The sequence below is a fragment of the Halichoeres trimaculatus genome, unplaced genomic scaffold (genome assembly GCF_033239565.1).
Source record: "Halichoeres trimaculatus isolate MK-OKI-2021-1 unplaced genomic scaffold, fHalTri1.1 fHalTri1_scaffold_22, whole genome shotgun sequence".
Lineage (NCBI taxonomy): Eukaryota > Metazoa > Chordata > Actinopteri > Labriformes > Labridae > Halichoeres > Halichoeres trimaculatus.
The window spans coordinates 17,980,588-18,002,687 of NW_027437200.1; the positions used below are offsets into that span (position 1 = coordinate 17,980,588).

The window sequence follows — 22,100 nt, forward strand, 5'->3', positions numbered from 1 at the left end:
TTTAGAGAGGAGTCTCAGAAGCTGTTTGTTGACCTGTCTGGGAATGTTCTAGACGGATCATTGAAGAAAGACATTTTATTTATGATGGACTGCTTTGAATTGAGATGTGGCCCTGTGAGCTTTGAACAAACATTAGGAAAACATCATGGAAGACGATGGTCTGCGACGCAGGAAGTTTGAATGCAGATATACCGTATATACACTCATGAATAGTTTCTATGAGGTCTGTTTTGCTGAACACTCCACACAGTGCCACTGACAGTTTTAATGAGCCTATATAATGTTATGCTCAAGTTTATCTCATCATATAATCAAAAGATATGTTACATAAAAAATCCCTTCCACATGTAGCGTGCAAGGATAAAAACATGAACCAGTGATGCCATAACTAATTTTTGAAACGGACTTTAAATATGTTTATTTCTGCCGTACAAATGGGCCTTTTAACATGGGTATCAGTGGGAATCATTTGTCTTTTGCAGCGAGCCTCAAGTGGACACTTGAGGAACTGCAGAGGTTTTAACTTCCAAATTGGCTTAGTTTTCAGGGGTTAGCACTGGGTACGAAATCAAATTCAAACATCCCTCCAGTGAGTGCAGGATCCAAACAATCAAACACCATTTAACTCCTTTTCACTAGGGGAGGGAGAAATAAATCAAAATACGATATATTGGGATTATTTGTTTGCCAATATCAAAATTGGGATTCTTTGGCAAAAAAAAAGATTTTCTTTTTTAAAATCCAAAGACTTCATTTCAGTCTTTGTTTGTAAACAGGATTGGGAAAAAAGTTACCACTTTTCTCCAGCAGAGGGTGAAATGTTTCTCTCCAACTCACGTGATGTGCGTTTTTAATGGGAAAATATGGCTCCTGATAAAGTCTGTAAACATTATCGTCATCATTTAACTTTTCCACATGGTCAAGTATTTAAAAAAAGGAAACTAAAAATCACAAAAATCGTGAATATCAAAGAATCGCAATTTAAATCAAATCAGTACCCCAAAAAACATAGAATTGAATTGTGAGAATAGCATATCGTCCCAGCCTTAATATTCCCAGGTATATTTAGTATGGAGTAGCATTTCAAACTAGCATGCCCTTCCTCACTTGGTTGCACTTGTACTTAAACCTTTGGCTGTCTCCTTCATTCCAGTCCTTATACTTAGCAAAGCTAAAGGCTAGCTCTTTTCTTAATCTATACTCATACTTTTACCATATTCAAACTCAAAGTAGTTTGATTGAGTGTTTACTTTTTTCAAATATTACATTTGTTAGCCATAAAGAAACCTTGAGTGGTACCCCAATCACACCCCTCTGAAAACTCAGGCGAGATCTTTCAACACAAGCAAAGAGGTCCTTTCCCCAAGTTTTAGTATTTCATCATTTAATCCCAAGAGCACATTCCTCCTGCTCCAAAATTACATATTTATCATCAACTATTAATTGGTGTAGTGTTTGTCTTTTTTGCACTTCCATATTTCTTACAGGTCAGATAGATTTTCAGGTGTATTGTTTGAGAAATGAGACGATTATGGCTCCACGGTGACAGACAGGCTCTGTGTAATAACTGTTGGCTGGTTTAGATGATCAGTTGAGGACAGATGGACTGATACAGTAGGGGTGAATGGAGTCAAAGTCGACTGCTGAGGAGAGCTGAGGCTTATGGGTAATGTCTGGATGTTGCGCCTGCTCCCCCCTGATCTGGAATCTGATGAGAACAAATGTGTCTTTGTGTGCGGCTGAGTGTGTGTCATACCCTGTCTGTGCTAGGCCCCTGCATAATGTAAGTATAATCGTGCGTTCATGCATCGGCCGGGGTTAAACCTGATGAATCCATCACTTTGTTTTCATGAATTTATTAAATTTTTATTCTTAACTTAGACATCAGGGTTTAAACACCATCTATGCTCAGCTTCTTTTTCACAGCAGTCGTGTGAAACTATCACGGCTGTCACGTTATCTAAACACTAAAGCTCAGAAACCACAAGACTTCCAAACAAAGACCGATCTTTATGTGAGCGGCTCACCACATATTTTATGACTCCACAAAGATGTCTTTGACAGTATGCAAAACTGCCACCGCAAGTACAAGTTTGAATATGTGGTAGCTGAAATTCAACCAATCATTTAATGACACTGTGAGAAGGCGGTTAAGTACACCTTTCTTAGAAGACCAATGTATAGTGCGACAAGGGCTGCCTGCCAAAATCACAAATAACTTTGCAACTGTATATTTCATCAATTAATATTTAAAATAAACAAAAACTAAAGTTAAATTTTGTATTAAAAAATGCAAACAGAAATTTTTTGATCCATTTTTTACATTTTTTTTTTTTGCCACCAGACCCTCAAGGTGACTTAGCCAGTATAATGGGAGTATCAGTGACAGAAACTTAATTTAATGGCCCCATATATAATATAGAGGTCATCAAGTTCTCTAATGATCTAAGGTTCCTCTTTTGGTTCCGTTTTATTTCTGTTTTTGATTGGCCTATAAGTCTATGCCAACAGCAGGAGGTCACAGGTCTTTGGCACCGCTGTTTTTGGGGTCATAGGCTGAACCTCTGATGTAGATTAGAATCACCTCACCTGACAAGGTGAGGAAGACCCTGACACAAATTAAGGCCCCGTTTACACAACGTTTCATCTGAATACACTAAAACACATTGAAAATGCAGTGAAAAAGATCTGCACGGAAACGCTGAGGGACTGAAACCGCTATAGTTAGCATGCCATGCCTATAGTTGGCGCTATAACTGTCTAATCTAGAGGTGGCTTTTGTTAGATCTCCAGTGAAGAAGAGTTGAGCCAATCGTCTGGTGTATCGTGGAAAACTAAGAGCAGAAGTGGAACAACAGATGCACATTTTGTTGAAAAACAGTCGGTAGATTCAGCAAATTGAGCAGCACAAGCACAACAAGGTAGTACACAACCATCGTAACAACAGTACTGTTGTTCTGTTGTATGTGCTTGAGTGAAGTGGAGTGTAACGTCAGTGTTTCCTCTGAAAACGCCAGCTTACTGTCTACACGACAGTGGTATTGGCAGCGTTTCAGAAAAAATACACTCTGGAGGCCGTCTTCAAAAGTTTGCATTTTAGATCGGCTAAAAACGCTGTTTCTGTGTAAACACGAGGCCAAAACCTGACAGTACATTGGCGTTTCACCCTAGAGCTGATGTCATGTCATGTAAATGGCCCCTATTGGGGCTCAGAGCTAGAGTCATTTCTCAGTCAGAAAGTAAGGGGTTCAATCCCTGTCCTGTAGTCAATTCCAAAGCAGAGGTGTCCCGGTCCGATATTAATATCGGATATCGGTCCGGTACCAGCAAAAAAAACAAATATCGGTATCGTATCGGAATGCATCTAAAATCTCCGATATAAGCACTCCGATATAAGCAGTCCATTCCAGACTCCGCTCTTGCTGCTTTTATTTGATTTATTTAGGTTATTTTCTGGGTCTTCTAATTAATTATTTATTTTATTCAATTACTAGTATCTTTTATGTTTAATGTTAACATTTCTGCTACCCAATGGTTAATAATAAATGGGTCAGTTTTTCCTCATACCTACTGTTGCTGACTACTGTTCTTTGTTTGAATAATATCACTTAATCAAGCCTTTTCTAACATGACAGACATACTACAAACTAAGTAATAAAAGAATGCATGTTTAATGCTGATATCGTATCAGATTAATATCGCTATCGGCCAATACTCAATGCTGCAGTATCGGTATCGTATCGGAAGTGAAAATGCAATATCGGGACATCCCTATTCCAAAGTGTCGTTGACCTTGACCAAGTCAAAAGCTGGTGTCCTCATTAGTGCCGGCCCTAAGCTCTGAAAAAATGGGATGTAAAACTATGCCGAAACTACACGTGGTACACCAACTAAAATTGAGATCTATCAGACCTGTGAGAATTGCAGGAAGGAAAACCAAATCACCTGCTGTGGCAACTCTAAAACAGGAAAAGGGGAAATAAAAAGTAGTAGATCAGGGCTTTGGGGTTTGTTTTGGACATTTGCCATGTCAATCAAATGTGAACACTTTTTACACATTTCTTTTTATCACAACTTCTCACTGCTACACTGCTCTGTAGCCTGGCCTCAGGTTGCTCTATCATCTGTGTTTAGTGTCTCATATTCATTCCTAGCTCCCAGAACCAGCCTGATACAGTTTTGCCACAGTGTTAACAGGTGGATTTGGACTGGGATGTACCATAACTTGTGGTGCATTTGCTGTTGATAACCAATCAGAATCAAGTACTTAACCTAGCTTAGACATAATATTTCACAACAACAACAGCTTTTATGTGTAATAATTATTACATAACTTCTAGTAGAACGACAAGATGTTGGATTTTAAAAAAAGAAACTTTAGGTCAAGTAATGATTAAAACATCTTCACTTTAGTTTACAAACTAATTCATATTTACCTCATCTTTAGAAAATAAAGAATAAATCATGGTTTTATCCCCTCAGTGATGTGCTCTTCCTTTAAGGTGTGTCAAGCCTTTTTCATAAAGCAGACTAAGCGTTAAAGGCTTTGCAAGACATTTGTTTGGACTAATATTACACACATTGTGGTTTCTACCATGAGTCAGCAGACGGCTGGCTCTTTTACAGAGTTCCTGGCGTTACGTCCCAAACAAAAAACACTCATTTGCATTTGCATTGTGTAAGAAGAAGGTGAGGGATGAAAACACTCTGTCCAAAGCTTTGAGACTCCTCAGAGTATTTTGTGCTGAAAGACCTTTTCAGAGCCTTTCAGAAACCTTTGAGTTGAGTGAGCAACAGCTTCAAAGCTTCTGGCGTATTACATAAGGGGATTAAATGTGATTCTGCAACCCTATAGCTGTTCTCTCAATCATACACTCAACTTCCTGGTAACGCATTATTGTACACAGTAGTGCATGGTCTTTGTTGGTGCCATAGGTAGACCACCACTTTAAACAAGTAAGTTTAAAAAACCCTGTAAAGAACTTCTTTGTGACTTCAGGATGAATCCAGTGAATGTTTTTGGTAAAGTTTCCTACCAAAGCTTTTTGTCCAGGGCCAGAGGCAGTGCAAGTCTGTCCACTTCTTCAGTGAAGCTGGCACAAGCTTTTTAAACTTATCAAAAACACTTCTGTTTAATGCTAACAGCTTGTTTTAGATTCGGTCGGTGATGCAATTTCTTGAAACCTTGCTATTTTAGATTTCATAATGTAAATTTTCTGTCTTTTTGGTTTCTGAACTTTATCATTTCCAATCAGTATCAATAAATAATTGTATTAAACATCCTGAAAGTAGTTTTTAGCTGGTTAGGGAAGCCTCTATGTATGAACTGTTGAAGCCAAAAAGACCAGTTTGAACAAGAATGACTATTTCTATGTAGTTATCTAGCGTCAACTGTGTGCGGAAAAAAAAAACAAAACAAAACATTTTATTCACTTTACCATAAAAATATTGTACATCACACTGATGCTTAAGTTGAAAATAAACCATGATAGAAATTCTTTCTTTGAAGGAGAATTTTATCAAGAGTGAGATGCACCACTTTGACCACAGGGGGCGCCAAAGGCCAAAGTCCACACAAACCAAAAGCTCCTCAGAGGATAATCAATAACTAAAATCCAGGGTTTTGTCCCAAGGGTAACCTTCATTCCAAAAATATGATGCCTTAACCGTGGTGCTGAAAACTGCAATTCTTTGAGCCTCCACTAGAGGCTGGTTGCAGAAACATCAAAACATTATACACATGCTTTTAAAAAGCTAATTTATAGCAAAATCTCATATGTTTTCAGCCTGGTTGGAAAAATAGGGTCTGGATAGCTCATTTTGCTGTTATATGGTCTTTTGCAACTCTTTTTTTTTTAAGTTTTGCCAACTGAAGCTACCTTGAGTCTGGATTTTCTATACGGTGACGCCTCAGTGACTGCTGTACCAACTGAACTTGACCTGTCAGGTAATTGGGTCCTTGAAAAATAGCAGGTAGCAAAAAGCCATCCTTTAGCCATGTCTGTGAATAGTATGATGCTACTTTTCCCTCTGGTATTCGCCCTGTTGCTGGGTTAGCATGGCTAGCTTGCGCGTCTTATTGGAGATAGATCTTATGTTCCTAATAACGATGAATGAGTGGACAGGTCCATGTCGGCACTTCTTAGCTCACACCTGAGAACCAGCATGTCGTCCTCACCACCTTCTCCTCACCTTGTGGGGAAACATCTGGCCTTGCACCAGTTAGCATTTATATGCTACAGGCTGCTAACAGCTGATTTCACATGTAAACAATGCAGCCATGGTTACATGTAGGATTTCCAGACAAACACAGGAGCAAAAAAAGTAAAAATGTCACTGAAGTATATAGCCATGAGATCCGGGTGTTGTATGAACTGGTGTCTTTTACAGGTTGAATGAATGTGAGGATGTGTGTGTGTGTGGAGGTTTAACTGGACTTATTGGCACATAATAATGCCGCAGACTTGGGGATTGTGGTAATCCTCTTCTAAATATGGGCGTTTCATTTGTACTACACTATAATCCAGGCATGAGTCATGCTAACATACAGTTAACTCTTATTTGATTCTCATTATTGTGCTGTAATCACACCATTTCCTCCAGTCTCATTCAGTTGAATGGTAGATGCAGTTTCTTTTCTTCACTCCTGTAAAATCTTTCTTCTTCAGTTTCTGGTTTTCAGAATAAACAAAAGTGAGTTCACAGAGGCCAAAGAGGTGAAACTCAGAGATGCTGTCAAAAATACCCAAGTTGTTGTAAAAGTTTTGTCAGTAGAAGTTTAACGTGTTTCCTCGAATGCTTTTTGGCATTTTTTCAAAGGGATTGGTGCCGTCAAGTGTGAGAAATAACCCCTGTATTAGTGCAGGCACATGACGACTTCAAGCTGTGTTGGAATCTCATTTCCTTTTCTTTGTCACATGTGAAAAGCTTTTAACTGCTGTGATTCAAATGGAGTGCATGTTTTGTTTTGTCAACTCAAGAGCCAAAAAGGAGAGTGAGTTTGTAGCAGCTGCAGATAAAGTTTAGCTTTTTACCTTTTTCTGATGCAGGGACTGCTATGCTTCTCTTTATGCTTCTCTATCTTTAAGCCTAACACAACAGCAGCAGAAAATCTTGTTTCTTATTCCTTTTACACTTAGTTAGAAAAAGGAAAAAAATAGGTTTCAGGAGGAGGATGCGTACTGCTTATGGAAGCTCTAGCTGACTCTTAAAAAAGACTAGAAGCAGGACACATTACCTTGCGTATCTTAATAAAAGTTTTTAAAATCATTCACTAATTTCATCTTTTCTGTTTAATCCATATGTAAAAAAGAAATTAAAAAGAAAGGTAAGTAGTAGCTTCATTTGGGAGGTTGTTGTGGTTTCTTTGTTTCTGGTGTTAACACAAAACTAATTCTGGTTAAAGCTCCCGTCTTAGCAAGAAATGTAACCAGCTGCTACCAAAAAAAAAAAGTTTATTTGAACAAGTTTTTATTGACTGAAAATGTAGACTATAAGTCTTTTCAGCTAATTGAAATGTTAAAAAATATATTTTGTACTGTAGTGTTAGCCTTGTAGCTGTTAAGCTAGCTGTGACCAGTGGCACATGCAACGGATAAATTCAGGCCACATGGTTGTTTGTTTCAAATTCTTTGTAAATAGTTTAAAAAACTTTGATGTACCTTAATAAACATTGGCGCAAAGCATTTCCATCGAGATACAGTATAACAGTGCTAACCTGGTAAACAATGAGCTAGCTAACTATGACTGTGCTTGCAATTGAAGCTGATAAACAAATGAAAGCATTTCAAATTAGATATTTTTCAATATGAGAAAGTGCTATTAATATACAAGCAGGTTAAAGCATTAGGGTAGTGTAAAGAGTATTAGCCTAAAACTTTTCAGCTAACCATGCTAACAACATACAACATTTTTAAACAAAGATATAGCTAAAAAAGAGACACGGCAACAGTTAGCCTCTTAGCTTGCTAGCTTATAAGTATTTCACATATTACTTTTTTAAAGTATGAAACTTAGTAAGTTAATATATTAATATTTCAAAGAATTATTGTAGCGTTAAGTGTTAGCCTCAACCTTTCTGGTTAATAGCATTATTTATAGCTGGCCAGGTAGCTAGCTGTAAGGAGTAGTGTTTGAAAAGAGCAATTTCAAACAACAACAGTTGATTAAACTGTACTGTCTTTTCAATGTAAGTAATTAAAATGAATGTATTTATGAAGATTGTTAAACAAAGACCTAGCTTATTAAACTTTAGCCCAAATAGTATTTATAGAGACACATCAACCGTTAACCTGTTAGCTTGTATATAAGTATTTCACAGACTACATTATTTTTGCAATAAAAGTTAGTATATGAAAGTATTTTAATGCATTATTGTAGCGTGTTAAGTATTACCTTGTAGATGTTAAGCTAGCTAACCGTATATATGAAAAGAGTAACTGCAAACAGCAGCAGTGAAAGTTTGTCATTTTTGAGATTCTGGAGCAAACTGCCGAGTCATCATAGCTACTTTAAGCTAACGGCTAAATTTAACAATTTTTTATGAAAAAAAAAAAAAAGTTAATGAAAGTCTTTTGTTTTAAACAAAGTGTTAGTACAGATGATATAGCCTAGCGTAACAGCCACCAAAGCGCAGCATTGATTTCGACGGCTAATTAGCATGTAGGATGTACGATTACACTGAAAGTACCATGTTTTAGCTTTTTCCAAGGCCACACACACACACACACACACACACACACACACACACACACACACACACACACACACACACACACACACACACACATATTGCTACAAGACGAATGCTTTGAGGTGTCTGGTTGTCAACCGTGGTCTTTGTTGCTCCTGCTGCTGGTTTTCTGGCAATCCTTTGGTGGGTTCCTTTGCTGAATCTTTTTCTTCGGGGGCATTTTATTCTGAGCTACCAAAGGAGGACTGCCGGAAACTGAAACACACACACATGCACACACACACATGCACACACAGGTGGAAGTGGTGCCTCCGCCATGGGTCTCTTTCTCTTTTCAAAGCCCCTAAAAGGAAGAAAGGAGAGAAAAGAAAGTGTGTGTATGTGTGTGTGGTACAAAGCTAGACTTTTAGGCAAAGCCAGCTCTCTGCAGCAGCTCTCTCTGTTGAAACCACACATGGACATACACACAGACACAGGCACAGCTTTCTGGATCTCCCCACATAACACCTCCTTTAACATTTATCCCTTTATAACACTTTTTCTTTTTCTCTGTGACATGCCTCTGTACATGCTTCTGTAAGAATCACCTGTTTGTGTTTTCTAGTTTATAATAGAGGACATGAAGCAGCAGCAAACCAACAAACACAGCAACCTGCACCGTGAAGACCAGCACATCACTGTGGAGGAGCTGTGGAAAGGCTGGAAGACATCTGAAGGTAAACTCAGCAAGAAACAAAAAACAACGTGCCCAATGTGTGACAAAAAAAGAAGAAAACACTGAAATTCATAGAAATAGTTACTAAATACACAAAAAGTCGTTCTGTTTGAGCGGCACAAAGCCTCTCCTGCGTAAACACACAGAATCACATGATGCAGGTGTGGTAGAATCGCTTTGACAGGCGGTTTAACTGGTTCAACAAGCCTGTAGGAGAATTTCTGTCAAGGTTGCGTCACAAATTTTCAGAAAACTTCTTCAATATTGACTCTGAACAGTGCTGATAGAAGGAAGAGATTGAGGAAGCATGCTTGATATTAAGCGTGATGAAGGATTTTCTCTGAGAAATGTGAAACGGGGCAAGAGTGAATGTAAACGAAAACGTAAAAAACACTCAGTGAGGTAGATTCAACCTTCATTTACTGCAAATATGTTTATTATTAGGCTGTTAACTCCAAGAAAAGTAAACAAATATGATGATATACAGCAACATCTAAGTGATACTTTAATCTATTAATTTAGAAAATTTTGTTTCATTTTAGCAGTAAATTAGGATTAAAAATCTGGGCATCATGCAATATGATAAAATAGAAAAAGAAGCAATCATGGAATCACCACAAAAAAAATAAAAAATCTAAAAATCTAAAAATAAAAATCTTGACACAGGCTTCCATAATTAATGCATTAGAGGTTTAAAAACAAACTTTGACATAAGGATTATTTTTAAACTAAGCATCTTCAAACAGCGTTCTCCTCTTCCCTATTCCTTCCTGACATAGTTTTCAAACAGGGACAAAATCTGACCCGTCCTCTTCCTCGTCTTCTTCAAAACTTCTTCAGTAGCTTTGTCTTCAAACACGCACCCAAATCTGTCATCCTCAGCCTGCATGTGCCTGTGTTTGTTTTCAACTGTGAAAGTATGTGTGTCACTTGTGCTTCCTCATCGTTTCAGATAAATACACACCCTGCCAAAAGACAAACATCCTGGGGCGCTGGTATAACCTAGCCGTTAGGTTGCACAGATCTCCAGGCTGGGCCTCGAGCAGGTGGCCTGGGTTTGGATCGAACCTTTAGCCTCTTTCCCACACGTCACTCCCCACTCTCACCTGTTTCAAACACCTGCTGAAATATTGAACTTGCTTAAGTCCAGGCAGGCCACAAGGTCAACATTAGGGGTCTTTGCTGGTGCTCTGCCTCCTGACTTTTCTTGAATGCACACAAAAGAGAGAGGAGGAGCACTTTTCCTACAGGGGTCCCAAAATGTCTTCAGAAATCTGAAAATGTTGTCAACTGCGTATTTCATGCAGTATTGTAACCATGCTAACAAAAATATGGGCTAAGTTTTATATACGCTATACGCTAAAATGCAGTGACAAAATCTGCATGTACACAAAACTTGGGGGACTGAAAACACTGTCAGGCCTGTAGGTGGTGCTATAACTGTCTTGTCCAGAAGCAGCTTTTTGGAGATCTCCACAGAAGTTGAGTTGGGCCGATCATCTGGTGTTTTGGTTAATACTAAGTTAAATAGTGGAGCAACAGATGCTCATTTTGTATTAAGACAGTCAGCAGATTCAGCAGATAAAGCAGCAAAACACAGTAATTTGTGACGATCGTAACAACAGTACTGTTGGACTGTTGTATGAGCTTGTGCAGAGCGGAGCATGATGTCAGCGTTTTCAGTCGTACTGTTCACATGGCAACGGTGTCAGCAATGTTTCTGAAAAATCCCACTCTGGAGGCCGTTTTCAAAAGTTTGCGTTTTGGGTCGGCCATTTCCGCGTAAACGCGAGGCCGAAAGGCAAAAAACTTTTGAGTTTCACCCTAAAAAAGTTGTCTTGTAAACAGCCCCTTAAACTGCAGTTTTTTCAGCAGTGGTGAGCTGAAAAGTTTCAGAACCCCTTAGGGATGGGTACCTTCCACACTTGAAACAATACACTACCGATGCCCAGTACTTGAAAACTGGTATTGGTACTCAACGATACCAAATTTCTGTACTTTTAAGTGTGCTTATGTGGTGTTAAATATTAATTTGTTTAGTAATAAAATCCTTAAGTTTTTCAATTGAACATATGTATTCTTCAATGTATAAACTTGCGATACTGTGTTTATGTCCAGCATGGAAAATCACTCTCTCACAGTCAAAAAGACACATTTAGGTACCTATACATAGTACCTTTTGATTTTAAGTGGATCGGTACTCTGTACTATGGCAGAATTCGGTCAGTACCTGTAATAGAACCATATTTGGTACCCAGCTTAAGAACTTCTGCTGTATATCTCTCAAAGTGCCATGTTATTTACAAATGGACCAATGTATTTATCTCATAGTAATTATGCTCTTTGATTTAAAGCTAATTGCTTTGCTCGCTTTGGAACAAATTTATTTCTAGTTATGTTATAACAAGTTAAAAACTCCTCACAGGATCTTTAAGGAGGTTTAAATAAAGGTTTTCTTCCTTCTTTTCTTTTTTAAAGTCTGGTGTGGTGATGACCTTCATCTCTCCTTCTCTCTCCTTGTCTTCACCCAGTCCACAACTGGACGGTTGATGACTCTGTCCGGTGGCTGAAGGAGTCGGTGGAGCTGCCGCAGTATGAGAAAAACTTCCGGGACTTCCGGGTCACAGGGAACACGTTACCTCGGTTTGTACATCCCCTCAAACATGTTCCCTCTTCAGTGTTTCACCCTCCTCTCTTTCTGTGTTATAAATATTTAATAAGACTGCGATTCATTGTAATTGTTCGGTGTACTGCACCTTTATGGCAGATGTGATTAATACCACTGTGGCTCTAATTAAGATGTTATCGTTCAGCCTGAGCGAGAAGCTGCGTTCATGAGGACAATCATGAGGACAATAACACACCATTGTCTCTGTAGCAATGCACAAAAGCAGCTTTGGTTTGATTGCTCTGTTCAATGCTGCTCTCTGCTGGTCAGAAAAGGTAACACAGGGAGAAAATACAGCTTTTCAAAACAGGTAGATTCTCTTCATCGCTTTTCTTTCCCTATTAAATAGTTTTTTTTTACAAAGTGACAAGGGTTTATGTGAAATCTACACCAAGTTGAGACATTTTAAAGCGCCCTCCAAATGATTTTAAAAGTGAACTCACTTGTCGGGTATCGATGTACAGAAGGAGCTCAGGTGTCAGAGGGACACTTGTGGAATGTGACGCGCTGCAAACTGTACCAGCGGCAGACAGAGGGGGCGGGGCTGCGGGGGTTATTCAGAGGTCTCCTGTTACTCCTCGGGTCTGATGGGCGATGACTCATGGCGTGATGTCACAGCGAGGGGGTTACAGTTTCCACAGGCTGCCATGTTGTCTGGGCCCTTTGAGATGGAGGATAAATTCAGAGGAGCTCGCTCTGACTTCAGCAAAGTTTTTATGTTGGTGTCCCAAAGAAGCTCTGCGTGGTTTCGTTAGTGTTTTATCATATGTAAGATTTTTAAAGGCTTAAGGTTCAAGAAGTCCCACTTAATTTCACCCTCAAGGTCCTGTTTTTAAGACTCATAAATAAACAAGAAAAACAAGAGATCCTAAGAGCCTTAACTTGATTGAAGAAAATTAAAACATAAGGTCCGACTAAGGAAGAAGTCAATTTTTTTTGCAAAAATATCTTATTAGACACATAATGAGTCATATTCACCAGACAAGTCCAGAAAATGTCTTATTTTTAAGATATTAAAAGACAAAAATGACACCTAAATTGCTTAAAAAAATAAAAGAATACCCCATTGGGGAATGAAAATTTTATTCGACAAGCTTCAATATCTTGGAATAAGAATTTTTTTATGATTTTTCAGGTGATTGTGTCTCATATGAAGTCTAACTAGAAAAGCACTCAGAGAGCACAGACCTCCACCAAGCATAGTGTGATTGTCACCAACACTTTAGTCCTACTTTAATGTTATACTCCCTTTCAGCAGACTGTCTGCTACAATTTGGTGTTAGTTGCAGGTTTGTACGATAATTTGTTTCCTGACAGTGTTGAAAATTATGATGACCCAGTACATATTTCATATTCCAGATCTTAGTATCCGAAATATTGCCAGGATCTGGATCGTACTTTTACATCTGTCAGAAATTATGGTGACCTTCTCTTGTGTTATTTTGCAAAGCAATCCGACCATTTATGGTATATACACATATAATGAAAACGGCCCTATCTCACAATGATAAAGAATCCTTTAAAAAAAATCCTGGATCCAGATGGTGATCCAGACAATGATCTGGATCACCTCCAAAATGTAATCACTTTTTCCTTATCCCATTTTGAACATTTCCTGAAAATTTCATCAAGATCTGTTTGTTACTTTTTGAGTTATGTTGTTCACAGACAAACAAACAAACTCTCCCAAAAAACATAACCTCCTTGGCAGAGGTAATACGATAACTAATACAAAAAAGACAAATGTGACATGTTATGTAATTTTAAAACTAAAAACCGGGAATAACAGATTAAAGAAAGAAAGATTTAGCCAACTTTGTTCTCCTTAACTTGACGTGTACTGCTGAAATTTTACTTAATGTGCATTGTCCCAGTTAAATTCAGCTGGTAAAAGAGAAAAAAATGTCCTAACAAAAGAAACCATCCTGTTTAGGAATCTCATGGTGTGCTGTCTGTAAAGATTTACACCAATAAGACGAGCAGCAAGAGTTTCTGCACATTTGTTTGTTTATAACAGTAATCCTGTAATGTTTTAATTTTTACCTCTGATGCCATAAAAACAATGAGACAGTTTCTTTTTCTGTCATGTTGCTGTGACGCCAAGAAGGGATGCTCAGGGGCAAAAGTTTCCTGACCTGAGCTTATCATGTTCACAGGGTTTTGTTTTAATACACAAAAGTGGCTGTGGTGTAACACTGCCCTCTGCTGGTCAAAAAGCAGCACAGGGAATCAGAGTTCAGAGATCTGGATACTTTCCTGCCAGCGAAGCTCCTTCAAGACTGAAAATTTTACCGTGTTGATCAAATTCGAAGCTGAATTTTTCTTAATTTATCTCATTTCAGAATAGCTGCGAACGAACCGTCGTTTATGTCGATGCAGCTGAAGATATTAGACCAGCGGCATAAACAGAAACTGAACCTAAAAGCTCTCGATGCGGTGCTTTTTGGTCCTCCTCTCCGTAAGTATGACACACACTTTGCATTCACGTTCAGAAAAGATCAGTGAATCATCAAAGTCACCGATGTCCTCCCTCTGCAGGTCCACAACACAACTGGATGAAAGACTTTGTCCTGATGGTTTCCATCGTGATCGGAGTCGGAGGCTGCTGGTTCGCCTACGTGCAGAACAAGTCCAGCAAGGTGCACGTCTCCCAGATGATGAGGGACCTGGAGAGCCTGCAGCACGCTGAGCAGAGCCTCCTGGACCTGCAGAGCCGGTAAGAGGGCATGGTTCAAAACACACAGTTTGGTTTTTATGTACTTTTTAAAATATCCTTGATTAAACTGAGACATTTTCCCATCTAAAGGAATTTTCTTTGCCTCTCAGGTTGGAAAAGGCTCAGGAGGAGAACCGCACGGTGGCTGTGGAGAAGCAGAACCTGGAGGAAAAGATGAGGGACGAGATCAACGAAGCCAAAACTGAGGCTCACAGGCTGCGAGAGCTGCGAGAGGGCGCTGAGTGTGAACTCAGCCGCCTCAAATACGCAGAGGAAGAGCTCGTACAGGTGAAGCTTGTTACATTAGAGGCATCTTTACGTAAGTGTTCAGAAAAACATAACTCCTGCTGACACAAGGCAAATATTCGCTCTCTCAGGTCCGAAAGGCTCTGAAGCGAGCAGAGAAAGAGATGCAGACGGAGCGGTCGGTGCCTGAAGCGCTCCAGAAGTGGCTCCAGCTCACACATGAGGTGGAGGTTCAGTACTACAACATCAAGAAGCAGAGCGCCGAGTTCCAGCTCAGCGTCGCCAAAGACGAGGTACGATCACTCAACCATGGATGTATGAATGTTTGTTTCAGTTCCATGTGCTCAAGAAAATGTGTGTGATTTTGATTTCAGGCAGAGAAAATAAAAAAGAAAAGAAGTTCTGTGTTTGGGACTCTTCACGTAGCCCACAGTTCATCACTGGACGAGGTGGACCACAAGATACTAGAAGCAAAGTAAGAAGACGCTCAACATAAAATCAGTCAGAATGAGGGTTAACAGAGTCTAAACATTCATTTCTGTTTTACTTTCATCAGGAAAGCCCTTTCAGAAGTGACGGCGTGCCTCAGAGAGCGCCTGCACCGCTGGCAGCAGATCGAGAAGCTCTGCAACTTCCCCGTGGTCAACAACTCAGGGCTGACGAGTCTGACCGCCAGCCTCTACTCAGACCACAGCTGGGTGGTCATGCCGCGGGTGTCGGTGCCGCCTTACCCCATCGCGGGGGGTGTGGACGACCTGGATGAGGACACGCCTCCCATCATTCCCCAGTTCACAAGTGAGTGTAGTTAAAGTTGATGTCACATGGAAGTTAATGGGCTGAGATTTTTGCCAAACTGAATTTAAAAAAACTACGATCTGAAATCCAATGTTTTAAAATTTTATTTTACGTACATTAAATTTCAACTCTCTATACTCCTCAAATAGAAAAGAAGAAAAATAGGGATGCATGATATATCTGTATCAATATTGGTATCTGTCATCGTGTAAAAGTGGGATGATATTTACTCATTAGCTACCAGCATTTTCAGAGCATCTTGAACGATCTTTCAAGACCCAAATAATACTGTTTTCTATGACTATGTAAACACCAAAACTATCTAAGAAGAGTGGACTCTCTTCTTATTTGTCTCTCTTCCTGTTTTCGATCCAAAAATCAGACAAAATGATCAGAAAAATATACCAAGCTCCATCCTTTAATCCTCTCCAGGGTCATCTTTTCTTACGATCGCGCCGCTCTTTGTCTCTGAACTACCTGGACACATCATCTTAGATTGGTATCCGTAAATAACAGTTATTGGCCATAACAACAATATTAATATCAGATATCGGTATCTGCCATAATTTTCATATCGGTGCATCCCAAAATAAAATAGATTGCACTTTATTGAGGAACGGTAAATTTAGTCACAGCAGAAATGCAAGAAAATATTGTAAGTGCCAAAATTCAAGAAAATATAAACAAAATAATAGAATAAGTGTCAAAAACAGACAAAAAAAAAGTCTCTTGCGTAAATGAAGCAACCCTGGTTTGCACAAGGGATCCCCGGACACACACAGGAACAAAAGAAAAGTGAAAACACAGCTTTGAACACAACCAGTTTGGTGTCAATGGCCAAAAACTGAGACAAAAAATATAATTATAAGTTCCAAATAAGTATAGATCTAGAAAGAAAAGACAGGAAAAAAAAAAAGAAAAACAATCGACGGAGACTTTAACTTCCAGAAAAACTGATCTGCTAATTTTATTTAGAGAAAATAAAACATTTCCCCGACCACAGCACAGATGTCCACTCCCAGTTATCAAGCCCTGTAGTAGAGAATAGAGAGGAATAGAAAAGTACTTTGTTGTCATTGATGTGAAATAACATGGGGCTATTTTTTTCAGTACAAAAATGGCAATTTAAAGAGAAATCAGAATTTGACAAATGAGAGAAGCAAATGTTACGAGGATTTATGTGAATATGCCCTCAAATACTTTTACTCATGGACGTAGATAACGCACTGGTTGTGCCACATTGAACTTAAAATTGAATTGTGAAACTGAATCTTAATTTTGCAACTGAAGTTGAATTTGCATTTTTGAATTAATCTTCAAGTTAGTGTAGTAACAGTTCCGTTTTAAAACATAAAATTTTGATTTGATTTAACCCTTATAATAATTAAAATTCAGTTTTATAGTTTTTGTATATTTGCACATTTTTTGTAGAATAAAAAGTGATGAGTCTTTGCTTCGCCTTCCACAGCAACCACGTTAATCCGGCCCCCACTGACCCGCAACAGCAGCCTGTGCCGCTCTCGCCGGAGTCTGCTCAGCCCGCAGTCCTCACTGATGTCCCCCGACCCCGACCTGCTCTCCATGGCCAGCTCTTCCCTCTCCTATCGCCCCGAGGCCGACGACGAACATATCATGTTCAGCTCGGATAGGAGGGGGTATGTAGCGGTGGCCGGAACGCCGCGGAATGGTTTTACAGTTTGGACTCACAGGTGTTTTATCCAAAAAAAGATTCACACTGATGCTTTCAGCTTTGGGGGGTTAGGCGGTACTTTCTGGTGACAGCGTGAAGGATGCATGAATAAACCTTCACATGGTGAAGTTAAGGTTTATGGTCATATTAAATTCCACCAGATCTGTGTTTGGTCCGTCTCCACTTTCTCATGAAACCAGAGTCGACAGGTTTCTGTTGTTGCTGCTTCCTGAGCCTTGTCTCTGCTCCGGCAATCTGAGCCTTGCACAGCAGATCTGCAAGACTTTACGCTCATAAATTAGCATCAAGCAGATCAAGCTAACAGGAAGTTAGCCAATAAAGCAACATTAAAACATCTACAGTATGAAACAGAGAGCAGAGATGGACCACACATGGATCTGGTGGAAGTCTGGTGTAATACGTCTACGATGTTCACTTAGGATGTAGTCACAGGTTTATAGGTTAATCTTTTCACATGGGATAAGCATCAGGAGGTGAAATTTTGGAGGACAATTTAAGATTAATCCAATTAACTTTTTTAAAAAATGAAAATTAACCTTTACCTCATTCGTTTATGTTTCCGTGTCGTGACTGTGTTCGTCTTCTCTCCTCTCAGGGAACCGGCTCAGGACGGCAGCTGTGACACTGACTCCCTCAGCTCCTCCATCAGCCGCAAGCAGCTGCAGAACACGGAGCCCCCGTACCGCAAGATCTCCCGCGAGGAGCTGCTGCTGTTCAGCCAAACCCAGGAGCTCCCGGCCTCCACCCCGGCCAACTCCTCCTCCACCCACACCAGCAGCAGCAGCAGCAGCAGTCTCAGGGACTCCACGCCTCCTCCTCTGCCTCCCACCCCGGCCACCACGCCCTCCGGCCCGCCCTCCACCTCCCCTTCACCGGCCTTGGAGCACCACCCGTTTGCACACAGAGGCTCGCCCGACCTCACGCGCACAATCCCCGAGTCCCAGAGCGCCACCTTCTCACAGGGGAGCGCCACCTCTCCGACGGGTAAAGGCATGTACAACGGCATCCTGGAGAAGTCCTACAGCTTCGGCCAGCTGCCCGCCAGCATGCTCCCCAACGTGGGGCGCTTCCCGTCCCTCACCTCCCTGGACTCGGAGGGTCGGAGCTTGGGAAGGGATTACAAGCTCCAGAGCACCTCCTCCCAGGACTCCAGCGACAATGGAGAGAAAATCAAGCGCTCCTCATCTAAAATCAAAAGCTTATTTAAGAAGAAGAAATAAAAACTTTCAGCGTGAGATAGATGTAGAGAGAGAAACAGGATGAACGAGTTGTTTGGCTCATTTTCTTAAAACATGGACGTCACTGTAAGCTACAACACTTCGTTTTCTCTCTTCCTTTCTCGTTTTTCGTTGTCAGAGATGGAATGTAGCTCAGTCTGGGTGTCTCTAACAACACACCTCAGGCTGGTAGCCTTATTTTTCAATAATGCCTTTTTATTTAGTTTACTCAAGGTCAAAGAAACAGTCAAAGAAAGGTCAAAGGTCATGAAAGCTGTCTTCCATGAAACTAAAAAAAAAAAAGAAGTCTCGCTGTTTGTTTTGGTTTAATTGAAGCCACCATGTTTGGCCCAGCAGAGGATCAGGGCCACACTAAGAAGAAAAAAAGAGATTTTGAGAAAAATCTTCCATTTTTTTTTCACAAGTTTCAAATTCAAATACTTTAAAAGAATTAGGTCATTGAATTTGCAGAAAAAAAGTCACAACTTAAAAAAAAATCATAATTCAGGAATACGTTTTGGGATCAAAAAGAGTAAAATGATTAAAGAAAAATTGACAGAAATAACTTTTTAAACTTGTAGGAATGACATAACTTGTTTTTACATGAGTAAAGTTGTTAAAATCTGTGTATTAAGAGAAATTAAAAGGAATAAAGTTTTAAGTTTACAAGAACAAAAATTGTCTATTTTAAAGTTTGAATTGAAAAAAAAAAAAAATTGAAAAAAATACATTTGTAAATGACCAAGAATGAATGTGCAAAAATATGCAAAGCTTTAAAAAATATAGCCACTTTTTTTGTAAAAAATACATTTCTAACTTGACAAAATGACGATATAAATTGACAAAGAAAGGTTTATAAGAATTATATCAGTTCACAAAAACAAAAGGAGTACATTTAAAAAAAATAAATAAAACAATTTCAACAACAAAAACATTGACAAGAGCAGGGGTGGCCAACCAGCCAGAGACAAAGAGCCACAAAAATGACCGTCGTACTACAGAGAGCCATGTCATGCATGGGGTCTTTCAAACACACTTCCTCTCACACGTAAACAAAATGACATAAAATGAAAATCAAAACATTTCAGATTTTCAAAGCGAGATTAACTGTGTTTGTAAGTGTGTTTAAATTTGTACTAGAGAAGAGAAACTGAAACTTAAGTATCAATCTGTACACCCAAACATTGATCGCTGAACCTAATGTTGGCATCAGTATATCAGTATTTTTAGATTAATCGGCACTCCACTACTCATAACTTTATCTTCTTCTTCTTCTTTTTCTTGTTTTACAGCACTCATAACTTTATAAACACATTTTTATGAATGGACTGAAGAGCCGCACACCGAAAGGCAACGAGCCACATGTGGCTCACGAGCCACAGGTTGGCCACCCCTGGACAAGAGTAATGCGAAAAAAAAGTGAAAAGTCATAAAATAAGAAAATGTCATAAATTGATAAGACTTAGGTTAAATTTTACAATATTCACAAAGCGTCTTTACAATAAAGTCTTAGAATTTGATTAAAGTCGTAATTTGAAAAAAAAAAACAGAAGTTGTAAATTCGCAAGATTAAAATGGTAGATATACAGTTTGAAAGTTGTGAATTTAGAAAAACATGTCATAAATTGACAAGACTAAGGTTGTTAATTTACAGAAAATTTTACAAAAAGTAATTAAAAAATATAATCATAAAAGAATTTTTACATCTACACTATTTTTTCTATTTTTTTCTTTCAGATTTGTCAATTTATATTTTTATTTTTTCAATTTAGGATTTTTTTTATTATTATTATTTTATTTTTTTAATTGTAAAAATTGCCCAAATATTGTCTAACATTTATAAGGATGAATTCAATATATTAAAATAAAGTCATAAAATTAACTTAATGAATTCAATTAACAAGCTATACCTTTATAAGAAGTCGTTCAGGTAATACAGGTTAAACTTACAATTTCATTTTCTCAAAGTCTCTTTTTTCCTCTCTAACCCGTCATAATTCAGATGTGGTCCATAAATATTCAGATTTAAACTCTGCTTCTCCTACTGCTCTCTTCAAACTTCACCCTGCATCTTATGAAGTCTAAACTACTTGAAAAACTTCCTCTGAAACAATAAAAATCCTGCTAAATGTTTGTTGCACTACAGCTTTCCTGGTATTTTGGGAAAGATCCGCTGCTTGTGGAGAACATACTGAAAAAAAAAAGAAATCTAGAGATGAGAGGGAAATGTGGGTAACAGCCGTGAAGACGCAGCACGAAACAGTCGAACCAAAATGATCTGCTGTGTCTTCACTGCTGCTACGCATGGACGTCTCTATAAATATATTTATATACATATATGTATAAATACTTTGTTTTCACATTATTGTGTTGGAATAGATGTTTTAAACAGATTTTTATTGGTGGGGGTTCCTATTGATGGATATTTACTGAAGAAAGTTTAATGAATATGCAGACTCAACCTCACACCCGTCATGTCCCTGTACCTATGCCAACATTTCCTTTTCTGTCTTAAACACCTTTAAATACTCGGTGTCACTACCACTTTTTGGTGGAGTTGTATGTACAAATGACTCTGTTTGTGCCATATTGATGCCAGAAGGTCGTAGAAGGTCGTAGGAATATTTTTTGTTTTATTGGCTTTCCTCTCTATGCCGACGATGTGGCCTCTTCCATCCGTCTCCTGCCTCTGAAAAACACAAAAACTGACGATTATGTGGAAAAAAGGAACTTCTCCCCTCCTCATCACCCCCGCCCACACACACACACACACACACACACACACACACACACTCTGAGCTCGAAGCCGACCCATGCAATACGTCCCCCAGCTAACCTTTGGGTTCGCACCGAGTGCTCTGATGTCAGACTGCTGCTTCACACTGTGACTTCTGCTCGTCATCGTACGAGGTGACACGAGGACCCTCACACGATGGAGGAAAGAAAAGAGCAGGACGATGAGGAAATGAATGTTTATGAGACAATAGTTTTCTTTATTGAGAACATTTTGTGTGTGAATATTTGTTTATTGTAGAAGAATTCATTAAAAAATGGAAGCATTGGAGACGTTTTGGTGTGTTTGCTTTAGCTGTTTTTCCTCAAGGAGAAAAAAAAGCACAAAAATGTCTGAACTCAGATGTGTGCCGTGTTTTCCAGATTATTCTCCCTGATTCTCTGTCCGCCATACAGAGTGTGCTCGTCTCTATGTGCGCGCACGTGTGTTTGTAAACGCGCGACCATGCAAACAGCCACAGGACCACGAACTACTGCTCATTGGACACTCATGCTTCCCTCTCGAGTGGGGCGTGTGCTGTTGTTGACAGTGAGTTTGTGATCTACT

The 22,100-nt window shown here is 39.2% G+C and overlaps 1 protein-coding gene across 2 annotated transcripts in view; it reads left to right on the forward strand.

The window, feature by feature from the left end:
- The window catches only part of stim2b (stromal interaction molecule 2b), a 58,078-nt gene extending 38,062 nt beyond the window's left edge, over nucleotides 1–20,016 (forward strand). Inside the window, exons 3-12 of one of the 2 annotated variants that reach the window (XM_074661932.1) lie at nucleotides 9,297–9,408; nucleotides 11,939–12,050; nucleotides 14,418–14,533; nucleotides 14,614–14,791; nucleotides 14,902–15,079; nucleotides 15,169–15,330; nucleotides 15,412–15,512; nucleotides 15,594–15,832; nucleotides 17,301–17,541; nucleotides 18,139–20,016. In XM_074661932.1, coding sequence (XP_074518033.1) covers nucleotides 9,297–9,408; nucleotides 11,939–12,050; nucleotides 14,418–14,533; nucleotides 14,614–14,791; nucleotides 14,902–15,079; nucleotides 15,169–15,330; nucleotides 15,412–15,512; nucleotides 15,594–15,832; nucleotides 17,301–17,541; nucleotides 18,139–18,763 — 2,064 coding nt within the window. In that variant the 3' untranslated portion in view covers nucleotides 18,764–20,016. The remainder of the gene's footprint in view (nucleotides 1–9,296; nucleotides 9,409–11,938; nucleotides 12,051–14,417; nucleotides 14,534–14,613; nucleotides 14,792–14,901; nucleotides 15,080–15,168; nucleotides 15,331–15,411; nucleotides 15,513–15,593; nucleotides 15,833–17,300; nucleotides 17,542–18,138) is intronic. The other variant, XM_074661933.1, reaches the window with a different exon arrangement.
- The last annotated feature ends 2,084 nt before the right edge of the window (nucleotides 20,017–22,100 follow it).